This window comes from Metopolophium dirhodum, chromosome 2 (genome assembly GCF_019925205.1).
Source record: "Metopolophium dirhodum isolate CAU chromosome 2, ASM1992520v1, whole genome shotgun sequence".
Classification (NCBI taxonomy): Eukaryota; Metazoa; Arthropoda; class Insecta; order Hemiptera; family Aphididae; genus Metopolophium; species Metopolophium dirhodum.
This window is the reverse complement of record NC_083561.1, coordinates 36,202,842-36,230,084: the sequence shown is the minus strand read 5'-3', so window position 1 is coordinate 36,230,084 and position 27,243 is coordinate 36,202,842. Positions and strand designations below refer to the sequence as shown.

Here is a 27,243-nt window from a genome sequence, read left to right as displayed (position 1 = left end):
AAGATAATAGTGTCTAATAATTTAATGAATAATTAATTTTCATGAAAAATCTTTGTTACTTTATATTTAGCCAAGTATTTTAAACCATTCAATTTCGTACTAACATTTATATTAAAAAAGTATATATATTGCGATAAGTACACCTAGTTGTTTAAAATGCTGTAGAAAGATTTTTTAACAAGTTTTGTTTAAGTATAATATATTAAGATTTATAAAAAAAAATTAAAGTATATCGAAAAAATGCTACGTATTGATTATTAGATGAATGACACTTAATTATTTTTAAAAAAATGCATAATTCACTGCACCAAGTCATAGTAGTATAGTACCTATACAAGCCGCCAAAGGGTGATTAAAATTGCACTTATAAAAAATATAGGGACAACATAAGAGTCATATACAACATATTTTACAGTTTTATATATTTAAGCTTTAAATGGATTATATTTATATAATATAATATTATTTATTATACGTGTATTAAGTGTACTCAGAAATATACTATAAGCATTATCGACTTTTTATAGGACTATAAATATTGTTTCATGTGCTGGTGATCGATGCATATGGGAAACGCTCAAACACTTAGTGTATACCACGGGTGTGGTTAGCTTTGGATACGTAGTCCCGAGGCTTCATTAGTGTGTTGTCGTTCAGTAGTTTTAGGTCAGACTATATGCTGATATTCATAATATTCCAGTCACGATTCGCGTTGAACATAAACTGCAAACTTCTCAATAGCTTTTTTCCTGTTCTTCTTTGTATATCATCAAATTGTGACAAAGTACATCTGTAAGTACATAAACTTAGTGTACACACCTATATTTCTATAGTAGGTTATAGGTACCATTATACTCATAGACTATGTAAAAAGTATTTGCATCGATACATGCGTGCGACGTGCCGCTATTTGTTTTTTAGATAATGTTAAGTGTATCGTTTTTTTTCCTGTGTAATAGTCATATTATTTTAAATATCACCTGAGTTATTGTTTTTTGTGTTCGAATACAAATTTTTATTATAACTTAATTTCTGATTTTCTTTCATCTTTGTTTACAATATTCTATGTTATATTTAAATTTATTTTATCAATGCTCGTCCAAGAAGTTTGGACTAACTTTTATACACATATATAATGCTAAATAACCACACATTATTTTAGTAAGAATAGATTTATCAGTAGGAAATAAATTATCCTCAAAAGAATTTTAATTGAAATTAAAAATTTTGAACAATCATATTTGCGCTTACGTGATAACAAGGCGTAGTTAAAGAACTCATATTATATCTTATATTAATTTATAAAGGTGACTAATCTCAAATACTTGTAAGGTCAACATTTATTTCAACATAGTTATTAAAGAGCAGGAAAATCGTGACTAAAAGATTTTTTGTTTTTCATTAAGGTCAAATTAGGTATTATAGTTGTTGACTACTGTATATCATTATTCCGTCTTCCTCATGGAAAAAATTAACAGATACCTTTTGATGTTGAATTTTATTATTCATAAATTAGACATAATACTAATAAATAATTGGTACCTACTTAAATGGTTCACCTTTAAAAAAAATATAATATCGGATATTGTAAAATAAGTGAATACGCATTATGGTTAATATTGTCGTTCAGAAAATTGAAAAGTTTATCGATTAAAAGAGATTAAAGGAGAGTGAATAAATACTCTTTAAAATACTTGTTTCGCAATAATCTAAATGGGAATACATACATGATATTATACCATATGATTATCATATACGCTTAAAAAAGATCCAGAATCAAGATAGACATCAATGGTGAAGGTTATGTCAGAACTGCGCAGTGTCTGTGCAATTTCAACGATAATATTCTGGTGACTCGCCCATAAAAGGTCTGATGGCCTCGGGGAAGTGTACATTATATCTAGACTTCTACGCTTCCACAATAACAACAACAATAGATTGGTGAAGACATTTTTGTGTATTATCTATGAATGCATTTAGTTTGCAATGAATTTGAACAGCTTTTCACCTTTCACTTTTTTATTTTGGTATTTATAATAATAAATACCTATATAGGTCGTTCAATTTGGAAGTAACGTATTACTTTGTTAATCCTATGAATTACGTTCAATTAGGTACGAGAATAATAAAGCTTAATTTTCATTATTACTTATTCCCAAATAGTATTACTGTACAATAACTTACATCATTTACCAATGAGAAAGCTTAGGAGAAGCCTATAGATGAGATAAGAGTAATATATTCTAGATATTATATTCTTTTATGGAAACAATAGATTATATGACCTTTAGCACCTATAGCTGATTTCTCTTATACACTCAAAAGATTTTTAAATTCTGATTCTGAGTCAGGTTTATTTATTAAAACTATGTTTTCATTTTCATCTTATATTTTATCATTTTTTGTGAACACGCTTATTGCTTGTAGTAGGAGTATTCCCAATGTTTCAAATATATATTTCTATAATTCTATCTATCGTTTGGAATCAATTCGGTAGTTTTGAAAGGTTATTTTTCAATTTTCTCTATATTTTTCTACGTGTAAGGAAAATATACAGAAAGGCATTGAGAAATTATGAAATTAAACAAGAGTTTTTTAGTCCAGTTTCTAAAAAGCAATTTTCGAATTTGAGGTTGTCTTATCATTGCTAATACAAAATAGCAAAAATATCCTGTGTTGAAATGTGTCACTACCTGAAATAATAATCAATGCCTAGTTTTTGTGTCCTGTATGATATTTTACAGATTTATTTTTGAAAAAAAAAACATTTTCGCCGAGTTTAATTAATTGTTTATTTAGTAAGTAATTTAATAAGTTTTATGATAATTGTATTATTTAGATTATTAGTGAATGTTAAACGTTTATAACTTATTTACTCGATTATAATATTTTGTTGTTATTTGTGTGGTTGTTGAATAAAATACTTTTTTATTGTATTTTTAATTATACTATAAGAATTTAACATTTAAATTTTAAAAATACTCGTCTTAATCACACTCGTTCAAGTAGCCAATCTATAATGTTCAAACTTGTAAATAATGGCTGTTCTTCACTATCATTTTTATCTAATCTGACCTGAATAATTTGTATTCTTAAAATTAAATTACATTTTGGAATATTGTGTTTAATCATAACGATTTGCAAATATTTGCTTATACTTTAGAAATCAAATTTAATTAATCGTCGAAATAGTTATTGACATTTTTATTTGAAATTTAAAAACAAAAATATATCAATATTTTTTCACCAGTGTAAGATATAATTAAAGTCATGACTGGAATTAATTTCCTCTTATGATATCGTTATTCTTGTTCATCGGATGTATTGGAATTGAGAAATGCTTAAGATTTTCATTTTAAAAACAATGTGGAATTTAAAAAAAAATAAAAAAGAGTGGTTTTATATTTTGTTTACTCCCCCAGTTTTCTCAAAACAAAAATGCGTACGAAATGTCATCTAGATTTATGGATGCTTTCCCCTTGTGACTTTCGGCAAGGACATGTGTATAGTGTATACACACACCCATATAGTCATATTATGCCTCCGAGGTAAACGTGATTTTTCCACTCGTTTCGTTTGGGCAGAGAGAACTTCAACAATCCCCAGAGCTCTTTCTCATATTGAGAGATATGGTTGCGTATGGTACATTTGTTTTGGAATATGTAAACAAGTAAATAATGATGAAATTATTGAAAACAAAATACATTTTTCACGTTGAGATTCAGTGTACCTACCTACAAAAACTTTGTAATGTAGCAACTTTATAAATATTTATATTTTCATTTTTTGAACTGATTCACAACTGAACATAATGCGAACGTGTCTTTTCATTCCGTATAAAATCATAGCTGTGTTGTATTTTTTTAATCTATTAGTTTATTTCGGAAATATTTTATTTTTGGCAATAATTAATTACGTTTTATATCATGGCATTTTTTGCGTTATGTTTCATTAGTTCTTCAAAACTAAAAAAAGTGCCTACTCATTGTAAGAAAACATAGGAGTTTGATAATTATCTTAAACACATTGTACGAAAAGTGTAACTGCCTTGTATTAAAAAAAAAAACAAACTTCGTTCTTTTTTCGTTAATTATAATACTAGGAATTCTGTTAGAAACAGTTTATCGATTTGATTCATTACATTTACGTATAATTATTTCATGATCCGTCCCGAAAAGAGAGTACTGTTTCAGAATTAGCATCATTCATTTTTTTTTTGGTGGTGGGGGGGGGAGTAGTGATTAGTGATCGAGTCAACATTGAATTAAAATAACCAATTTAAATCGTAAAACATTTTAGATAGGTACATTTTTACGTTACTAAAATCTATGATGGACCATACAAAAATGTATTTTAAATAAGGAATTAGGCCGGAATAAACTGTAGGTATGCTCACACTTCACAGTGACATAACTTATAGGTTGCGTGTTGTTATAAATAATGACTGAAAATTATACCATTATGTATTACGAATTATACCGCTCTGGGCCTTTAAGATAGATTTTCCCCTATTACACCTATTCTCGAGGGTATTACTCGTTACGCGTATGTAACATATTTATCTCACTCGATTTTAATCTCATGTCCATATATCTAATACTTCTAGAAGTCTATCTGTAGACTGAAGGTATTCGTAGGTCAGAGATGTTCTTAAGAAAAAATATTGCAACGCAGGTATTGTATTTTATTTATAGTTTAAACTATTCTAACCATTATTAATGTTTTTGAATTTCCAGAAAAATATTTTGTGTTACAATAAAACATTTAGGTACCTATAAATATAAGTTTGTATTCATGATTATTTTTTAGTTTACTTATTAATACTTAAGAGTAATGCATGTATTATATAATAATAATTATTCCTAGTGTTCAATACAACTATTGATAGTATAATATTCATAACCTATAGAATAAATATCCTAAAAAGTTATTAGGTACCTGCTTAGTGCTCATGATATATGGAAATGACTGTATTAGTAACACATATCGGGTATTTAATACTATTTAATAAGTTTGTATGTATTTTGTAACATAGGTTTTAAAAATATTTTGTGGAAACTTTAATGTGCTTTGATTCTCTGTTAATTTGCATTCTACGATATTTATTCGTGTGTTAAAGAATAGTCAATACTCTTTGAATATATTGTACATGAGACTAGAATAACAATGTTTTGAATAGACACAAATTATAGATGTATATAATTAATATAAATTTAAGCATGATCAGATAAATAAATTATAAATTATTACAATGTTTGGTGCCCAAATTATATACTATAAAGGTTATTTAGTTATAACCTATCAGTACATATCAAGACCGACATTGCTTAGTACCTATACCTATTAATTTGTTATCTTGTACAAATCAAAATCAAACATTATGTCTCTTAAGTTTATGAGATTTTAAACAATTTATAATTTTAAATCAAAATAACTATTATAGAGTTGATCGCTTGATAAAGAGTTATTATTGATTGAAACATTTTCAAAAATATAGATTGACGAAAACATGCTTATAATTATATTTTTTATTGTTGTTTTACATAATGAAAAATTCACGAAATTACTTGCCTGTCTACATTCAACATGCCAACAGCATTTTAATGGTTAATTATGTTTGTGTTTCTTATTAGTTTATAAAAACTGACAAATGTATTTGACATTCACGGTTAAGATCTTGTTAATATTTAAAATATTTAAAACATTTTGATAATATTTTTAATGAATGCAAATTGTAACTTTCTTATTATTTTACTTTGACTTTCAAAATTTAATTTAGATTTTTAATTTTGTATTGGTTAATATTATAAGCTTAATGTAAATACGGTTTTTTTGGAATGACGTTTGACTCTTAGGTACTTTGTGTTTGAGTATTGAAATATTTTTGTTCAATTTTTAATTAAACTATAGTAAAAAAGTAATATACACCTATGTATAATAATTATAAAGCAGTATATATTGTTATGTAAAAAATAAAAATATAATATATTGCTAATGCCTAATTTAGAGATCGAATTAATTATCTTACAAAATGAAATTTTTCCCTGGGACATGATAACATTGATAAAAACATAAATAAACAAAATAGTCTTACTTTCTAAAATCGATATTGAAGTTATCACATAATACTTATTATTAAAATATTTTTTGACTATACCTACATCTAGATTTTGAGATGAGATACATTATGCCATCAGTTCAAATATTCAATAAACTCTCTATAACATGTAGATAGGACGTGTACTGGATTTACTAGTTTTCAGTAGTCTACTTGTCGATATTACATTAATTGAAAATACTTTCTCCGACGCTATATATTCTTAGTGTATAAAGTATTTTATTCTAAATTCCAAAAACTTTGTGAAATTAATTTGTGAAGGATATCAAGAAAACAAAATATTTTCATACGGCTTACCATAAATATGTAACTGTTATAATTGCAATATCTAAACAATTTTAACTTTGTCCAGTTCACTTAAACGAGTTGAAATAGAATATTGATACATGCATTTTTAAGAAACCGCATAATATAAATTGAAGAAACGAATGAACTGTTACGTAACGTTCGTGAATTTTCAATTTTTAATCTCAATATATTGCTGCAGGGTAAGAAAAATGTGTGTTACGTTTATTTAACATACATTTATGTGTACATTTATGTCGGTAGCTGCTAAAGTACTAATCATGGGTTGACCCGTAAATTCGAGCATAATATTATAATATTATATATAGTGTAGGTATTTCACATAACAAGTTTTTATTCACTTGGTATTTTCTATTAACAATAAGTCAATCCTGATTTTTAGTGTGAAATTATCATGGTGTAAGAATGAGTATATTTTATAATAAGTCTATGGAATTGTATTTCACGATTTCATGTATACTACCTGTGTATGATTATTATATATTATGTAAATAAAATAACAGATTTATCTACAAATAGCTTATCTATCAGTGTCGATGATAAATACCTAAATTTAATATTCCAAAATTGTAAAATCATAGCATATTAAATATAGACCTAACCTTTTTGTTACTGACAACATTTCAGAGATACATTTCGAGCAAATAACTATTATTCTTCAATATTTAAGATTTGTTATGTTTGTATACAATAGTTAAGTTAGGATACGATATATTTCAACTATAAATGTTACATTTATGAGTTTATAAGGTATATAAACTTATAATTTTAATTTTTAATATATTATGTCATTATATTAAAAATACAATTAACTGTTTGAAATATAATATATTTGTATATACGTGTATACACTATATGTATTCTATACATATAATGCATGTTGTGTTATATACCATAATATAATAAATTACTAATCGTTCATATAAGATATATTATACCACTTCTACCTAATCAAAACAAGTATTTTGAGATTTTGCATGAAGTTTATTGTCGTCTCTTGAGAAACTTCAGTACACCGTCATAATAATATTGTCCATACGGAGTGTTGGGCGACCATACATACAACAATAAAGAGCGTGGAAAAAAAATAGTAATCTCGCCAACGGGATCACATCTCCCCTCGAGAAAGCGTTTAATTTATTTGAGTGATATATACAAGACGTGCTGGCTATAACTCTGGCCTCTGAGAAATCTACCGAGGATGGTCTGCGAAGCGAGGGATTTCCTCGGCTCACTTGTCCGGCCGCCGTGTCCCGTATAAACGGACAGACGAGACGATATTGGCCCCGAGAGAGCGCAGGGGACGAGGTGGTGGGATTTTGTGGGAGGTGTGTGTGTGGGGGGGGGGGGGGAACGTGCCGAGACCGCACGCGCAAAATATCATTGCGAGTTTGATTGGAATTGAACAAGTGTTGAGCGGCGGAGGACGGAAACAACGATCGCGGAATACGAAATATAAGGGGCAATCGAAAGTGCTACACATATAAATAGAAAGATGCGTTCGATTCTGACACCTTTTTTTTCCGTGTTGGAATACACTTTTTACCGAATGTCTATATCGCTTCCATTGCCTAAGTACCTACCTACCTACCAACACTTTCTCAAACGAATTATGTAAAAAAAAAAAATACACATACAGGTGCAGTGAAATAGGGCACTGTCAAAAGGGTACGGCCTTGTATATCGAATTTATTTGCACGACTAGAAAATATTAAAATACATTTTTTACGAAATCGACCATATAGGTATATATGAACAAAAATAATATCGCTTCCCGCATAATTATACGTTATACATACGCACTGCGTGTTTTTATCTTTCGTTTCGGCTGTATGTCATGGACAGATCATGGAGTTGTTATGGTATTACCATTTAAATCTGAAATAAAACGATATATTCTTATGAAAAAAAAAAATTATGTGTAATGTATGTTTAATGTATTTTATGCAAACGATAGTAATATTCAAAAGTTGGTTTTAACTGTCTGAAATCTGCTCTTATAAAATAAGTATTTATATATTATTTACTCTTTACTTTGTAATAAGTATATTTTGTTGTAGAAAAACGTCAATACTGGATTTTTATAAATACATTTTTGGGATTTTTTTTCGTAATTCAAATTAGAGACCAAGTAACGAAAACCCTGATTAAGTACTTAAAAAGTTAAAGCAGTCAAAACTCTTGATAGTTAGAATTTTGTTCAATCCAATGAACCCTTAAAATGCTCTAGTTTCCAATAGTTGCTTTTGAGTGCAAATTAATTATAACTGCTAATAATATCTTATAATATTATATAGGTACCTACGTAAATGAAATATATTTAATTGATATAGATATAGATTGATATATTATATATAAATGTTATTTTTTCGAACCCTAAGTTCATAAAATAATAATCCTATAATTTTTCCAAAACCAGCCTCCTAATAGACAAGGTTTTATACAAATATAAACAACTAATTAATGTTATTAATTAATTACTTATGCTCAGATACCCACATAAGTAATAACTAATAATATACGTTAATCTTTTTATTTTTATTTTTTAATAAATTCGTAATTTAAATGTTTTACTAAAAACAAATAAAATATATTTCATAACATAGTGCATAAAATATTGTGTTCTATATATAGTTATTTAAATTTAAATATAGGTAGAATTAATTAGCACAACTTTAGAATAAAGCACATAATTCATATTGTTTCATTTTTCGAATACACTTGAGTACATTTTGAAACTTTGGCTGACAAACAATATACGAAATATACACGACGGAAACGCATTACTGAAATTACTAGAATACGACGACTGAGTTGAATTATAAAAAAGAAATCACTTATAACATTGATATGCCACTAAAAACATATTATTAAGTGAATTACGCCTCTTTGAATATAATATGTAACTGTTGCATAACAAGTACTACGTTTTAACATATACAAACTATATCGAAAAATCTTTTATTTAACGATAAAGAAGAAAAATAAATTCAATTTCCGTTTTTAAAACTTGTATTTTGAAAAAGTGTATTAAAGTTAAATTTGAAGATGCATTGTGAAGATGACGTTCCATGAATCATTAACTTTGATGAGCACATAATTCCTTGTGTTTAACATTGAACTAAAACTAATACTAATACTAAAAGGGAAATTTACCTGTCGTAAATATTGTATGTAAGCATGCTAATATTTAAACTATTAATTGTATTGATAGTTTTTGTTACTTATGTGGGTTACCTATGTGGTTATATAGCATTTTATATAAATAATTAAATGTACCTATTACAAATTCGTAAAAGTATTCTTTTTTGTGTACTCAAGTATCAATTAATGGTAAATCACTTTCGCTCATTCATCATTGACTTTTATAAGTGGAGAAAACTTCTTCATAAAAAAAAATACTACATCGTTATCAATCGATAATTTTTTAAAAAATCTTATATGAATAAAAAGTGTAGGTAACGTAGAAAACGAAGATGATTAAAATAGTTGAAGTCCTCTTTTGTACACCATATTGAAAAGCTACCTACCTACTCGTCTTTAAACGATTCGAGAACTGCGATTTAGGATCTAAGCTATTTTATGTTCTTACACACATGTAACACTTTCTAAAATATTGGATTAGAATTATAATATATCTATATTTATACTACACGATTTAATGAATAAGAAAGGTTTAATATAATTCGAAGACCGATTTAAGCCTTTTGTTATTCGCATTGAGAAATTGTTGGTTGAATGTGTACAATTTGACAGTTTACAAAATTTATTTTATTTTAATTTATTTTTATGAATATGATTTAGTTATGATTTTTTATTTACTCTATTTTTGTGAACTAACCTAATAAAATAATGATATAGGTACTAATATAAATACAAATGTTTAGTTTATCAACTATCAATAATCAATTGTATATTATTTTAACCAATGTCCATTTACATTTTAATAATTATAGTGTTTACCAGTTATTAAAATAATTGATTTTAACAAACAGTATATTTGAATTTGATAATATATGTTATTAGTTATAGAAAATATGAAACGAGTTTTTCTCTGGTTCTTAATAAAATTATTAATGACATAGACTTTAGAACAGTAATTTTAAGTAATGAACATAATATTTAAATATTATGCATAAAAAATAATAATAATTAATAATATGATGAGTACAATTTTTATTATTTGTTGAAAGACTGCAGGAATAGAACAACGAATTGCTGTGCTAACTATGCATACCACAACTCTTCAAATATCCATCTCATATTCGTTTAACACGTTGCAAATATTATAATGTAACATTATTTTTAATATATTCCTGCTTAAAAATTTCGGAGAATAAAAAAAAAACATTTTCCCATATATTTTTATTGTAAACAATACATAGAACTGTAAAAAAAAAAAAACATACATCTATAAGTGTGCATATATTATTATTTGTTAATAACACTTTGCTGTGGTAAACACTGATTTTAACATTAATTCGTTCTCTTCTTTAATATGTTTTACAAAATATTACTAGAGTATTATATTATTATGATATTACTATTAGTGTAGTTGCATTAGCATTGAGTATAATATTATACTGTTACAATATATACTCAATGATATTACGTACTAATATAGGTACTTTACCATTCTAGAATCTGCATACATCGATGAGGTATAATAAAATCTCTCTGATTTCTGTTTTTCAATAGTATAATCATAGAGCATTGGTGTAATTTAATACAAATATTTTAAATAAAATGAATAGGAGATTCATTTTTGTATTTGAAGTCTACATAATATGTCTAATAAATAGAGAAGAGGTCGTATGCATGTTACAAAACGTTTTCTAAATATAAACATCAATCATAAATTATTATTTTATTTTGTAGAATCCTAAAATAATATTATACTGGTATATATAGTAGCGGTATATCAAAATTTTAATTAAGTAGCTTTATTCATGCGTACTTAACCCAACCTAACTTAATCAATAAACTATATAGGTAATGAAAACTATTCATTTATATTATTTAGAATAATTGTAATATTGTATGTCTTATGTTTATGTATATAGTATAATAAATTATTGTATTAGTTAAGTATTTGCGAATAAATAAGTTTATACAAATGGCGTACCTATTAAGACTTAAATTTTATTTTTTTTTGTTTAATTCTTGAATTGGGTGACCTTAACTTAGCAAAAAAAAAAAATGAATTTCATAAAATATTATCCTGTTAAAAAATGTAGAGAAATCAACCTAACTCCCCCGCACCCCTCCTTCCCGGGGCAATAGTATTCCACTATATATATTACATCCAAATTTATAAAACTTTAGGTGGTACTCACTTACAAATGTATTCTATATTTATACTTTTAAGAAATAATCAATTTAATCTCATAATACTCATACTACCTCATAATACTTTAAGCACTGAATGAGTGATTTACAATTTTGTTATTCAGTAGTTATATAATATAAAAGTAAATCATCACATTTCTAAGACTTATTGATATGTACAATTTAATCCAAGCAGGAAACTATTGTATTATTTATACTATGTAACAACCAACTAATATTTTTTTTTGTTGCAATCTAATAACCTAGTAGTTAATGCTGTACCATGAATAATAATAAAAAAAATATAGAAGTAGCAAAAAAATTAAATAACTATAGAATACAACAATTCATAAAACTAATGTAGATTGTTCAACATATAAATTAGAGTTACTGTCAAGATTTAAAACTGTTTGGTTAAAAATGTATTTGTCATTATATTTTCCAAGACTATTTTTTACGATGTTGTATCTCGATGGTAGTTTATATATAGTTTGAATGTTTTTGTATTTTTGTTATTACCTACTCTCTTTATCATTGCCGTTTACTCTCTCTCATTCCCTAAAATATGCAGACAGTGCATTATTTGTTTACTTTTTTATTTGGTTTATTAATTTAACATTGTTTAGTATTTGTTTTGTCATAGACCATAATACTATGTAATCGACCACGCATTGAATAATTAGTACTGGATATCTACTCTACAGTATTTATCGATTACCATATTATCTAATATCAAAAACTATGAACCAGTGCTGACCGTCCGTCAACACGTCGGTGATAATAATAATTATTTATTGTTATTCTTCATGTTTCGGAATGTAAAACAGTAGAAAGTTCATCAGCGAACGCGGACGCCGAGTTCTAGGCCACAGCACAGGTATATAGTGCAATAGTGTATACAAATATACAAATGTACAGTTTCTTAGGTGTTTACTATTTAATATTTATAAACCGATGCCGTGCGTACCTACACTGCAGGAGGATTTTTGTAAATACAAAATGTCAATATTTATAAATCTTCTCGTGACTTGATCGTCCATGGGAATTTCTGAATAAACGCCTGCGAGGTTTTCCTAATAAAATTAACCCATCCGCGATACGTATACATTTATTGGCAATAGGGCGATTACGATTTTCTCATCACATTCTATTATTATCGAAGTCAAACTGTATGCAATCACACGCATCAATTAATCACCGGAGGCGCGCACAAAACGTGAACAATGAAATCTCTTGGATGGCAAGTGGTGAATTTCAGGCAAAATCCGAGCGCGTTTGTCGGGAAAATGTTTACAGCCATCAACAGTATGATTCGCTACTGACAACGACATTAATAATAATTATAAACGTAATTTTATAATTATTACTATATCATATTTTATCTAATAGACATGCAATGTGTTCATAAAATGTAGTAACTATAATATGAGTTTAGCGTGCACTTAAATATAGCATTCGATATTTTAAATTTTCTAGAGCGAGTTGTGATCGTTTTAAAGCTGCAAATCGCTTGTAAATTTTAAAGTGCTCATAAAGTCATAGCTCGATTTAAAATGAAAATACAAAAAAAAAACCTGAGATAATATTTTTACTTTTATATTTGATAATAGGTCAATTCACTGTAATAGTAAACGTACCAGAGTTAAATGGATTATTCAGAACGTACAAAATTTGCCATGTTTGGTATGCGTTTGTAAGACGGAGACAACGCATGCGGGTGTAGTGTTTTCTTTTAGCAAGAAAAGTCCACGAAATAGAATATAGATATTATCACTGCATTTTATTCTTTATTTTACTACTGCTCTGGATTAAAATAAATTCATCTTAGGAGCAATGCTCGATGAAATTTGATCATATACGGACATATGACACCAAAGTTCAATTTTCAAAAGTATGTTATATACTTATTAGTAAGTAATATAAGTTATTACATAAGTATATGCTTTTTCAAAAAATATGTATATCATATATATATATATATATAATGTACAATAAATTATTTCATTCTGTTTATAAAAAAAATGTTTTGTACCTACGTAAGAAAGAATTTCAATATTTTAATATTAAAGATATATCTTTAAGTTATGCAATAATAAGTGAGTATAAAATTTGACTTTTAATTAATTAAGATTTTAAAACTCTAATCTTTATTTTTGAGTTATAAAGTTAATTTATATTACGCAATTATACAGGAAAACTACAACATTTTAAATTAAGTAAATTAAATGTAATTAACTACCTACCTGGCTTGAAAGTTGGAACATTATAAGATACTTTTTTTGGAATTTAGGAAATATATAAGATATAACTATTCAAATCACACAACCACTATTATATAATAATAATTTAACTGACAAGATTTTTATAATTTAAAATATTTAATTAGTTGCATAAACTAATTCCATTTTTTTTATTTTAACCTCAGAAGTGTTCTATTTTGTGTGAGAAAAAGTGTTTTTTTTTATTACTATGAGGATTGCGTTTTATGAAACTCAATAATCTACTTAATGATATGAATTTAATATATAATCGTGTTATTAACGTAATATAGAAAAATCATTATATCATCTTACAATAAACTCCATTGTTCGGTCGATTAAATGTGTAACATCGTCGTAACGTGGGAACTTGGGAAAAACGAAGTACATGCTAAGTTAATAATTTATTGTTTTTATATAATATATAAAACGGTATTAACCAATAAAGTGCTATAGGTTAAATTACTATGCGATACATGAACATAGTATATTGGTATCTTAGATTTAGATATTTTAATATTTATACAAGTAATACACAAATATTTGGGAGTTAATAATTGATAATATTATTAATCTGATTCACGATTTAAATTATATTTGTGTAATAATTATTATCACGAGAATAACTGCCACGGTGATTATCGATAGTCACGCGTACTACATTTTATATTAATAAATTGCTTGTCAAATAGTTGTATACAATAGCATTATTGTTATGTTGATATTTGTCTAACAAATTATGTGTGTCCACAACCAAATTAACTAATTTTCGAATCTCACATATTTTAGTGTTTGGTTAGCATAGGTACTTAGATACTTCAACGGTATCGGGTGTAATTTGATAAATTATGTGGGCGAAAGCTGTTGCAATAATAATAGTAATAATAGTAATAGCAATAATAATAATAATAATAATAATAATAATAATAATGATATAACAAGTACACGGGTTGATAGTAGCGCCTGGCTATCCCGTGAAATATATCCCAGGGTCAGGTTGAGCAAATTGAACGCACGCCATTCGCGCACAGTTAATCTACCATTGAACGTGTAGGTGATTAATAGTCAATTCCATAATAGATCCCTATTGGAATTTATCGGGGAAGACGCACACATAAAGTAATAATTTAACGAGAGAAGCATGCGGAAATTACGACTACATTCCCTTGGCCTGCCAGTTTTACGAATTTATGACGTCATGTATGTATACAATGTGATTATTTTATCTATTTATTTTCCGATTGCACGACGCAAAATGTAAAGAATACGAAATAAAAGGAAGCCCAACCGAAACAACAAGATAGGTCACACGATCCGCTCGGCGGCAATCCATATAATATATAAAATGTATGTACAATGTATAGTGTATAATGTATGCATTCCAATGTTCGGGGGGGGGGGTAAACAAACACTGTAGCCGTGCATATGTGCGGTACAACTATGAACCAAAAACGGTCCGGGGGGGGGGGGAGGGGGGGTGTGCAAAAAGTCATGACAGCGGCGGCGTTGGACGAGAATACTACCCTTGTCGCTTCGGGAAAACAAACGACATGCGGCGGCGGCGACGGCGGCGTCGAGTCGCAGGGAATTCGCTCGGGTGGTGGAACGCGAGTTGGATGCGAGGGAAAGGCAAAAATCAAATGGGCTGGTGAGAGGTATTTCTAAACGACTTTTTTTTTTTTTTTTTTATTATTATTCTGAAATCGTGCCAGGAATACACGCGAGCACGTTTCCTTTTTTTTGTCCGTTAAGTGAAATAGCAAATTATTTAATCAACGAGCGGCCATATATGGAATAATGTTTGGTTTATTACATAAACATATTATACCGCTTTGGTGAACATTTTTTAAAACACATTTACCACGAAGGGAAGATACCTGCAGTTTTCAGAGTATGGTTCGACCTATATAGTACTATATCATTTAGAAAAAAAAAAACGATTTACTATTATTCACTTAATAATTATGTTTGTACTTTTTAGATACGAATTATCATTGAAATGTCGTTTCGTTTGAGATAAAATGTATAAGATTTACATTCGAGTATTTGATTTCATAAATATAGATATTGAATAAAGTAAATATGTATGAATAATAATAATAACAGCTACTTTAAAGGCGATGGTTATAAATAACTTGTACAAATATTTAGTATGCCATTTTTTACCAAAGCAAAATAATGTAGTTACCTTAAGTTCCACCTTACCTTACCTTCACTCCTTAATTATTTATGTTCCTGTATAAGTTAACTATATACTTAACCTTATACTTATAATGTGTCTTATAAGATATAAAGTACACAAATACGATATTTCAGTTACTATTAATTACACTTTTTACAAAAATATAATTTAAGCTGTAATATCTTTATCAAATAACAGTAAAAATATAAAATATATAATAAGAAATGTAATATTAATTCAATGGTATTATTATAAATGACTGATGAGAATTTTTTCTTTCAATATATTTTTGATATTAAACAATGATGTGTCTAATAGTTAGTTTTTTACGTGCGTCCTATTTTAATTATCGTTATTTTATTTTTGGTTAAAAATAGTTGGACAGGTATATTATTACCAAAATGAATTTAGTTAATATTGTTTTGTATACATTAGGAAATGCTAAACAGGATAATTAAATTAAAAATATTAGTATGTAGAGTTATAAACAAGTTTTTTATGTCGTGTTTAAATAATCAAACAATGTCAAGGTCATCAATGTCGATGATTTCTAATAAATTGTTGGTGTGTAATGTTATATTGTTCACTGATATAATTATATTAATATTATTACGTGATAATAATTAAAGGAATATATTTGTATACTTATGGAGTCTTTCTGTTTAAAGTTTAAACGAACAACTTAGGTATTTACTGAAATTTATATTTATTAGGTACTTTAAAATTCTAAAAGAAGCAGTAAATCTATTGGTTTTTTTACATTATCAACGTGTTTTATTCTTTGACAACACTTTTGAAAGCATTAAATATATGTTTTAGTAAGCCCGCAAGTTCTATACAGAAACAAAATTTAAATAATGATTTCTTACCTCTAAGTTGAAAATAATAACACAGCTCTAATGGACTCAGAGTCTAAAAAATAACAACAGTTTCTATATCCTACCTAGCCTCTTTATTTATGTAATTAGTAATACAATTATTGATTCTATATATTTTGTATTCTATAATTTATGTTAATTTTAATTTTTTTATTGGAATATAAGAACAATCTATACATTTTATTTTTGTACAATAATCATCATTTTTTGGTTGTTGTTAATTTTGACATAATAATATAGTATTGAGATAATAACTAATCATTAGTGACACTTTTACCTGTGAAATTGTACTGTAATAAGCGTAGCACATTTTCTTTTTGGAACGACCGGGAGGATTCCTAAACATAGATCTTGCAGTTAATATACCCACAAGCGAATTTCGTGATTTAGGAATGAGGAGTGGTAGCGGTGATAATATATGATGCATGAAATAGTTATCAAATTGAAAATTGTAATAGGTTTTAATAATTTGTTTCTTACATTTTAAAATCATATGAACGATAGTGCTTAAAAAATCGTTTAATTACACACTTTGAAACTTATACGAATCTCTTCGACAAACAAATAAGGTTATGTATTTATGTATTAAACGAGCAATTTTTTGATTTCAGAACATATTGGAGAAGTTCAATCCAGGTGCCCGGCAAATGATTAACGCGGGCAAGGCATATCTGAAAGCACTTCAAGGTGAGTTATGATTTATACGTTTGGTAGATTAATTGGTAAACTCTAAAATTAATTTTTACAGGCAATTATTTTACATGTAAATTGTATTTTTATAAGTTATAACATATTTACTTCGTATTATGCTGTATAGGTAATAGGTAATAAACTATAGTATTAAATAATGATAATTGTTAGGGGTTAGAATAGATTAGACCAATGAGAAATAACACTTTTAGATTTTTTTATTTGTGTATTTATATGTATTTATAAACGCTTTATATAAATTATTCAACGTAAGATAGTGTTAATATTTTACAAATTGTAACATATTATATCATTGAAACAATACTCGAGAAATAATAATAATAGTAGCTAATAGCAAATAAATATTAAGTTGTTGAATATTTTTAGTATAAAAAATTATCACAGTTCTTGATGATGGCATGGTTGTTTATATATGTATTATATTAGTGTATAAATTAAAATAAATAGATGTTTAAAGATGTACCTATATTAAACTGTATTTTTGGAAAGTTTACCATATTGTGAAGATAGATACACTATACGTTCTATCTTATAAAGTTAACTTACAACTTTAATTCAAAATTCAATTTTAAAATCTAAATTTTCAAACAATCCAAGAATAAAATAATGAATATTTTGCATTCTTAATCCTTTATTTTATTATTATTGTTATTATTATTATTATTATTATTTTGTTTAACTTGAATGTTTATTTGAGCTGAGTAAGCTTGATTTTATTGTGTAAATACAAGGGAAAATTTGATAGTTATGTAACATGTTAATTACTTAAGTAGTATTGTGAATATCTCTATAGAAAAAAAAAAGCTTGATACTATACATACAAAGAAGTAAGTAATTAATTGATTTCTAATTTATTAACTGTTATTAAAACTTCTGTGACACAAGAAAATAGCTTAATCAACACTATCGGTCCCAAGTTCGTACTTTGGATTAATGTTTTAGAAAATCTGAAATGTGAAAATCAAAGATGGATATCATTAAATCATTTTGTATGAAACATAATTTTGGTCTGTGAAATTGGCAATACTTGGCCAAAATAATAATGATTAATAAAAATATATTCTAATACAATGGTCACTTGTTTCAATCCATAATATTGAATAAATTGTGAACATAAAACAACTTATAAGTTATAATATATATTTGCGTACCAAATAATTATCAAATTGTATTATTCGTTATTATCTAGCTAATAATATAATATACGAATAATGGAAAAAATGTTTTTCGTTGTATGAAATGGTACAAAAAGCAAGAAGATTTTAATGCATTTTCTACGTTCACGCACGATATGCGGGCTAATCTTAAAAAGTTGGTCATCCGCAATGGTAAAACAGCCTTTCAAGCACATAGCCTTATAATATAATTCGTAATGGGTCGGCAAAATTGTTCTCGGGATCGGTAGAATGATTGGATCCAACGCAGTTACGAGTAGTGTAAACAAACAGCACCCCGTCGGACGCGGCTCTTTCGAGTGTTATTTCTTCATTCGTCGTCAGTAAGTACACGGTACCGTTGTAGAAAAACGGAATAAATGGGCATACGAATAACATTATAATATTATACTACAATAATAGGTATGTATAATATTATAACCGCTTTTTGAGTAATATTTCGTCGTTTGTCAACACTGCAGCAGTCGTAGAAAAACGAACTCAATAGTCATACATAATATAATATAATATTATATGAATAGTAAATACGTATAAACGGGAAAATGCATTGGCCGAACAACAATAACAACATAATAATAATATGTCCTGTACAATATCCACATTCGTTTTCCCGAGACCAGACCCGGCGTTTGTACGAACGGTTGCCGTTTGTGTGTGTGAGAGAATACACGCAGACACATCATAAATATTTATCAACATCGCATGATTGATGACATGCGTGCATATCGTATGCACGAGCGTCTTTATCGTACTCCAGAGTTAATGTTGTCATTGGTCAGGACAGGGTGGAGGATGATTGATATATTCCCCGTGTTTGTATTATTATTATTATTATTATTATTACCATACGACCCCGTCTGTTCCGCGCTAAACTTTTTTCTTTCTCGAAATGTCGTTAGAATAGTACTACAGATAATATTATTATCATTTTCAAGGGCACGCGCGTGTCGTTTACGCCTTTCACGTTTAGGCTCTACAAATTATGACATATTATAATATTATGTCAACTTTATTTATAACAAAAACCAACGAAATGTATAAAACATTAAATAAAAAATACTTTTGTATAAATTTGAAATAATTGCAAAACGAATTGATATGAAGACAATAACACTTCGGAATCATGTGGATTATTTTCATAGTTTGTACTTCATTTAGAAGAACAAAAACTTGTAAAATAATGAACTAAAATAAATATATGTCTTAGACAGAGGCAAAACAACCCTATATTATTCTACTTTATTATTTTAAGTAAAAATTCACCGGGAGTTAAAAGCGTTTAGCTCTCTCAAACTCAGTATTTTCTTGAATTTACTATTTAGTATTATGAATACATTTTAACTTTTAATTAATATTAAAACGTTTCACTATATTTACCTCTTAATCATGCTCATCTCTATTTTTTCCTTTAATAATTAATTTATTTAAATTCTAATTTTTGAAATTTTTAAATATAGGTACTCAAAGAAAATTTTCAAATTCTTGATTTTTTTATACTACTTAAGGAGTGTCCTGTGGTGATACAAACTTCTGTTTTTCAAATGAGAACCCCCTTTTTTCCTGTAAATTATTTAGTGGATAATTTTTTGAACATTTTGATTTTGATTTCGTATTTGATGTATCCAATTAAAAATTCGTTTGAGTAGTTTCTTAGTTATTAAAATGTTTGAATTAAGGATAAAAATGGGGTTACATAAATATAGAATAGACCTAAAATTGTATCTAGTATTTATTATACTTGGACCATTTTCAAAAATTATTAATGGTGGTAGATTCATATTAATAACTAATATATTTAAATCACTATAATAGCCATAATAATATCTTATGAATCCATTACCATAGACCTTTTATCCTTAGAACAAAAAATTAAATATCTCAAAAACTATTCGTACAAAATGTGTTTATAATACGTCAAATTTTTCAGAAAAATTATCCACTGAATAATTTACAGTTGAAAAGGGGATTCTAATTTGAAAAAACGGAAGTTTGTATTTCTACAGGACACTCCTTAAGTTGTTAGTAAAAAAAATCTCACAAAAAATAGTATTTTAAATAACTGCATTACTACAGAAGAAACTGGTGAGCATGCTTGGTAAATCACTCTTTATATAATTATTATCAAGTCAAGCCTCGGCCAGTGGCTGAAAATCGTTTACTTGTATATGAAAATTGTTAATTTTATATAATGAATAGTATTAGGTACTAAAAAATATATAATAATGATAGTAGCATGTTGTTTTTGAGTACGGGTTATCTGTATTAATTTATTTTATGTATTTTTGGAATTGCGTGTTGGACATTTCGTTATATTATTGTTACGTATAACATATGATATTATATAAAGTGTTAATCGTGGTGCTTTTAAAAATTAACTGCAATGTGTCGATAGTTATAGCCTATAACCATTAACCATTGATTATAAGTAGGCATCAATTAGTAATTACTGATATGATAGGATAGTTGAAATAAAATGAGGACTTAAGTACCTTTATGTTGATCTATTCTAAATCGATTAGTGGTGATGGTCAATATATTTCATTTGATATTGTGGTATCTGTTAAAAACTTATTTTTCAATGAGAAAATGTAAATGTATGTTTTGGATAAGAGATGTTTTAATTAAATTATTTAAGGTAGTGTTTAGTGTTGAATTTAATTTAAAATATATTATTTAAGAAAGAAATTTATAATTATTTTTTCATAGTTGTAGTTTTTATTCTATCAAAAGTCTAAATACATTTTTAAATTATTTGAATGCCTATACTGAAAAAACTAAAGACCGTTTGTTTGGCCCAATAGATCTAAAATTAATTTAGATATCTGGATTTAAATTATTATGTTTATTTTTGAACTATCATTTTATTTGTGATTTTAAAACCTAATATTAAGGCATAACATCTTGGACATGCATATTAAAACTTTATCATTATTATGTATTAGTATTTAGAATGTTTAACTTTAATAATAATGATTATAGCTGAAGGTACATTATAATTGTTTATACGTAGATCATCAAACAATTTTGTTATTACAAAATATGTTTGATCATATTTTTTAAAACTATTTTAAGAACTATTGTTCTGCTTGGTGCATTTAATTTGAAATGGTTTACTTATTGTGTATTTGTTCAAACTCAAAATTATATTCAATATAAAATATTTATATTAAAAACGAATAAAACAATGCTTTGGTTAATAATGAACATTTTTCTAAGTTCTTTGAATAGTTTGAGGTCATATACGATATATAAAGTTTGAATTATTTTATAATTATGTGGAAAACGGGTAACTGAGAATATAAATAATTGGATTACGTGTGTCAATGTGGAGGGAAAGGGGGTTAGGAAAATTGACGCTGAAAAAAATTCTACGACTTTTGATTTAAAATCCTTTTAAGCTGTCAAACTTTACCAAAGCGCAATAAACAAAGTTATTTTTTAAAGGCAGGAAAAAAATGCTTTTATGTTGTGTTATTTTCATTAAATACAGAATCAATTGATATTCTCAATTTAAGGGAATAATCGTCTCAAAAGTTTTTATTGCTTCAATGCAAATTAAACATTTTAAAATAATTTTTAAAAAAAATCTTAACATTATTTAAATTTAAAATACTTTAAGTAATTTTGTATTGAATCAATTATATTTGATTAGATTACAATTAACACGGTATTAAAAATAACTACTCACTGTAACAGCTTAGCAACCCTTTCAAACCATTTCTCAAAATATACACGTATCGTGTGAAAATGAAATAGTATTTTGAGTCTGTACTCAAGTAATTGAATCTTTTAATTTTATGCAATTTAAGTTTACAGTAAATAATAGTAAGCTTTATGTCAGTGTATCAATTTAAATTTCAATTTACAACTTTAATTTAAATTAAGGCTTCGACAACTGATGTCATTCCCCTGCTACTGTGTGGGGCGGTACTGTTGGTTTGAACACGTGTGTGTACAGTGTACGTGTGTATTTGTCACTAAAAATCCCGGGTGGTCACCCATCCAGGAACTAGTGACACCGGCTGGTGCGTACACTCAGAGCACATTCGTGACTGAAAGTAAACACCGTGCCACACTGAGTCACAAATCTAAACTACCATGCAATTTAATGTTAAACATGTTATGAAATACATTTAGTTATATATTATTTTTAAGTTTCAATAATAATTTATGCATAGGTTTATCATTATTAAAAAATTATTGACAATTATAAAATAGTAAATCAATTAATTTGCACGGAGAAAATTAACAAAATACAATATAATAATCTAGATTGAGATAATTATGTTTCTTAGTTTACTTAACCCAACTGTAGTTGAGTTTTGGTCCTTAGTACATTGGTTGGTTTACTTTATTTTTAAAACAACCAAAATTAGAACCAGATATGGGGAGTGGGGATGATTTTCCAAACTACACCAGGACAAAATTTAACGGGATGGAATGAATTAGGTTGTAATTTGAAAATGTTCGTTACAGAAAGATTTTTGACGTTCGAATACGTCCACTTTACTATTTAATTTGTAAACATGTCTAGAGAATAATAATTATAGTTTTAATAGAACTTGACAGCAAACAATTTAATTTCCCCCTTATGACTTAATGAAAAATAAAAATGTCATCGTCTGAAGAATAAATAAAATTGTATTTTGAACACTTTTTTTAATAAGGGTAGTTATGAAATATAATTGAATGTGATATATTTGTTATTTAAAAATATTAAAGGTATATTAAAATGAAAAATGCTAATAAGGTGCTAGAATTGACCCAGCTAGTGTATTGATATCTCTATACCTCTTTAATGGTCCTTTATTTTATTAGATGCTATGTTTGTTATAACCAATTTATTATTATTAATTAAGGGTTATAAAGTGTTCTCTCTGTACCTACATAGCTAATAAACTATTTATTTAATATCAGCTATTTTTTAAGTTATGATTTAATATACAATTTCAAATAATAAACTCTAAACAATGAAATTTATGGTGATTGTCAACATTTAGTTATAACCCTTTATAAAAAAATTTAAATCAGTGATTTTATGTCAGCTATAGTGGAATGATTGATTATTATGCAATATAATATATCATGTAATGTAAGACAAATTATATTTTGTTTAATTTAATTATTTAATAACTAATTTCTTGTGAACATTATAGTTTATAATAAATTAGTTTTCTTGAAATTCATCATAAGCTTTAACACAAAACATCATGTTCCTACTTTTTTGAGAAACACGTAATATGTATTTTACTTTTGTATGAGGATAATCCCAGTCTTTTTTTTTTGTAACTCGCTTCATTCTTCAGGTAATTCTTATTAAAAACGCTTTAAAGAGCGTTCAACTTGAATAAACTTAATTCGAAACCAAATTCGTTAGGAAAAAAAAACAAGCAAAGGCTCTCGGGGTAGAGATGAGCCGTTTGCGATAAAAAGAAAACGATTCTGTTGTAGATGAAAACATCCTAACGAGAAACTTGCCCTTAAACTTCAATGCAAGCGATAGGGAAAAATAAGGAAGAAGAGGAATAAATGAATTGCATTCGACCCTGTTGTAGTATTCCCTCGAGATAAATTTACCGAAAGCAAACAACACTGGCATTACTATGGCGAGTGATTTCTCATCTCTTTAGTCGACAAAAACACAATAAAAAAATTTCACCTTCGTGCATTTTTAAGAAGTGTTTAATAATTTAATATACGTGAAATATAGTCAAACACTATATACGGTATATTATATAGACATAATAAAGTAGATAAGAAATAACCATTTACATTACTTGTTCACAATAAGTATGTAACTATGTAAGTAATAAAAAATATATTATACACTTTTTCATAAAACATTAAAGTTGAATAATATAAGGATAATATTTTAAATTTTATACAAAAAGAAAAATGATAGAAATCGTGATACTGAGGATTTAAACAGAATTCAATATTGACGTTCTGTTGATATTTAGTAACAAAAACGTTTCGATACTTTATGGTTTATAGACATAACCATTATTCGGGGTTATAGGTGGATGAAAGATGAGGGTAAAAATAGAAAATGTAACCGCAGTGCCCCAAACTGTATTCTTATCTTTATCATTGTGATGATAAACTCAATAGAAACGATTTAAAAAAATACCTGATATATAAGTGAAAAAATAAAACTATAGCCAATAAATGTAAAAAAATATTTAACAATTTAAAACGCATTGATTTGTATTGAATTGTGTGCACTTAACAGTTTTATAAAAACAAGCTTATCGATTATAACATAAATTATGAAGAAGATTGTAATGCGTCCCATTAATAATTATTATTTTATCCATATTTCATTGTTACTATGCATAATGTACCTTTTTTTTTTTAATGTTTGAACTGATGCGACTTTCGGAATACTTCCGCGGCGCCCATAATGCATAATGTACCGCCATATTATAAACGTATTAATATTGATTAAAAGAATATTTTATTAACTCACGTATTGTAGTTTGATTAAAATATGTCTATAGTACTCTAGTGCAGAGTACTATTATATATTCTTATTTATGTAAGTGAAACGAGTAATTTGTGTTTGTGGATATTTCTTATTTTTGATCTAATGCGTGCATAGATATTTCGTTTTGTTAATTTCCTTGTTAATGATTATTTATTTTTTTTTACTCAACTATTATAAATAATTTGACATTTCCCAATAATAATTACTCTGGTCCAACTGTTCTTATCGAAGCAGTTGTTACATTTTTCTCTCCATTTCAGCATTTTAAAACTAATGGCAAATTGTATAAATTAATATTAATGGTGAACGGGAGCCAATGAAGTTCGTCATTTGTTCGCTGTAAAATAACATTTGACTAATGGACCATAGCCGTTGGGTGGGTGACAAATAGCGTTCTCGTAGAATTGAATTTTTCGAAAAATACTCAAGGCGGAAATTAAAACGCATCTTTACAGTAGTGTTCTTTGTCGCATTAACTCCACTCCAGTTTGTTTCCCTTTGGAATTTCATAGCCAAATGACTTTTATTATCCAGAAGCAGGGTCAACGACGAGGGTGAATTTCTTCGCTTAAGTATTTTTAACCACCCTTTTCACATAGAACGAGCGCTCCCTTAATACTTTGGATACATTGAGCAGAAGAACTGGAATAATTTAGCCATTAACATTTTGGTACTTTTGTATGTTATTTTATAAAATCGGTAAATGTACAAGATGAACAGCTGAAATACATTTGAGCAAATGCAATTGAGAAAAATGTCGTATACTCGTATGTTATGTATGCGAGTCTTGTAACCACATAACGTTTACCGAATAGTACTACTAATAAGTACCTATAGGCTATAATAGATGTTTGTAAATGAGTGTATTTGTTAGGTTTTTTTTTTTTTAAATTCATATAAAACAAAATATCATTATAACATAGTTTTCAAGTACGTACATTTTCTCTCCCGATAAATGCAACTAAACAATTTAAATTGTTTGTGAAAACTCATGATATTTGATTTTTTTGTTGAATATAACAAGTATAATATTACGTACTTAAGTGAATGATTAAAGAACTATAGAATTAATTAGTTAGAGCAGAAAACTAATGAGCCTAGTTACATTAAGTTGTATTGGTATTTAATTTAATATGATTTGTAGGTAAGTATAACAACGTAATTATAATATAGTATACACCCATTATGTATTCATCTATACAATAAAACAATTAAATTCAACATCAATAAATTATAACATTGTTGTTATAGGTACCTACCTACATTAAATCGTTTATTATGAATAATAAAATAATTAGTCCTTATAGAATTATGCCAAATAGTTTTTAGTAATTTTCATATAGCTGTACAACGTTATAATATTCAACCTCAAAACGTAGCATTAATTATTAAAGCTAACAAATTAATTATGTATTTAATGATTTATCAAGTTTCAATTGATTTGAACCTAACCCATACATTTAAAGAATAGTTAATAGTTGTAGAAGACTTATTGATCATAACTAACACGAAATGAAATATCTTTGTTTATTATTTTAAAGAATAGTTAATTAATAGTAAATACCCACTAGTGTTTCATTTTACTTAAACAAAAATATTTGTTTTTAAATTTAGTTCTCACAATTAAAAAGTATAACGTACAATTGTAAGTATTTGATGAAACTAAAACGTATAAGATAATACGAAATGGTATTTTGTTAATGCATTTAAAATTGACTTGCGTTATGTAAGGTCGCGTATATTTTATCAATTAGGTTTTATGTAATGCTACTATAGGTATATCTCGCTTATACAAAATGT

The 27,243-nt window shown here is 27.0% G+C and overlaps 1 protein-coding gene across 2 annotated transcripts in view; it reads left to right on the top strand.

Annotated features, from left to right (window-relative positions):
* LOC132938164 (brain-specific angiogenesis inhibitor 1-associated protein 2-like protein 2) overlaps positions 1 to 27,243 on the top strand; it is a 114,119-nt gene that overhangs the window by 11,608 nt on the left and 75,268 nt on the right. For both annotated transcript variants that reach the window (XR_009663878.1, XM_061004849.1), the window contains exon 2: positions 17,682 to 17,757. Coding sequence is in view for 1 of the 2 variants with exons in the window: in XM_061004849.1 (XP_060860832.1) it covers positions 17,682 to 17,757 (76 nt within the window). In the remaining variant the exon portion in view is untranslated. The remainder of the gene's footprint in view (positions 1 to 17,681; positions 17,758 to 27,243) is intronic.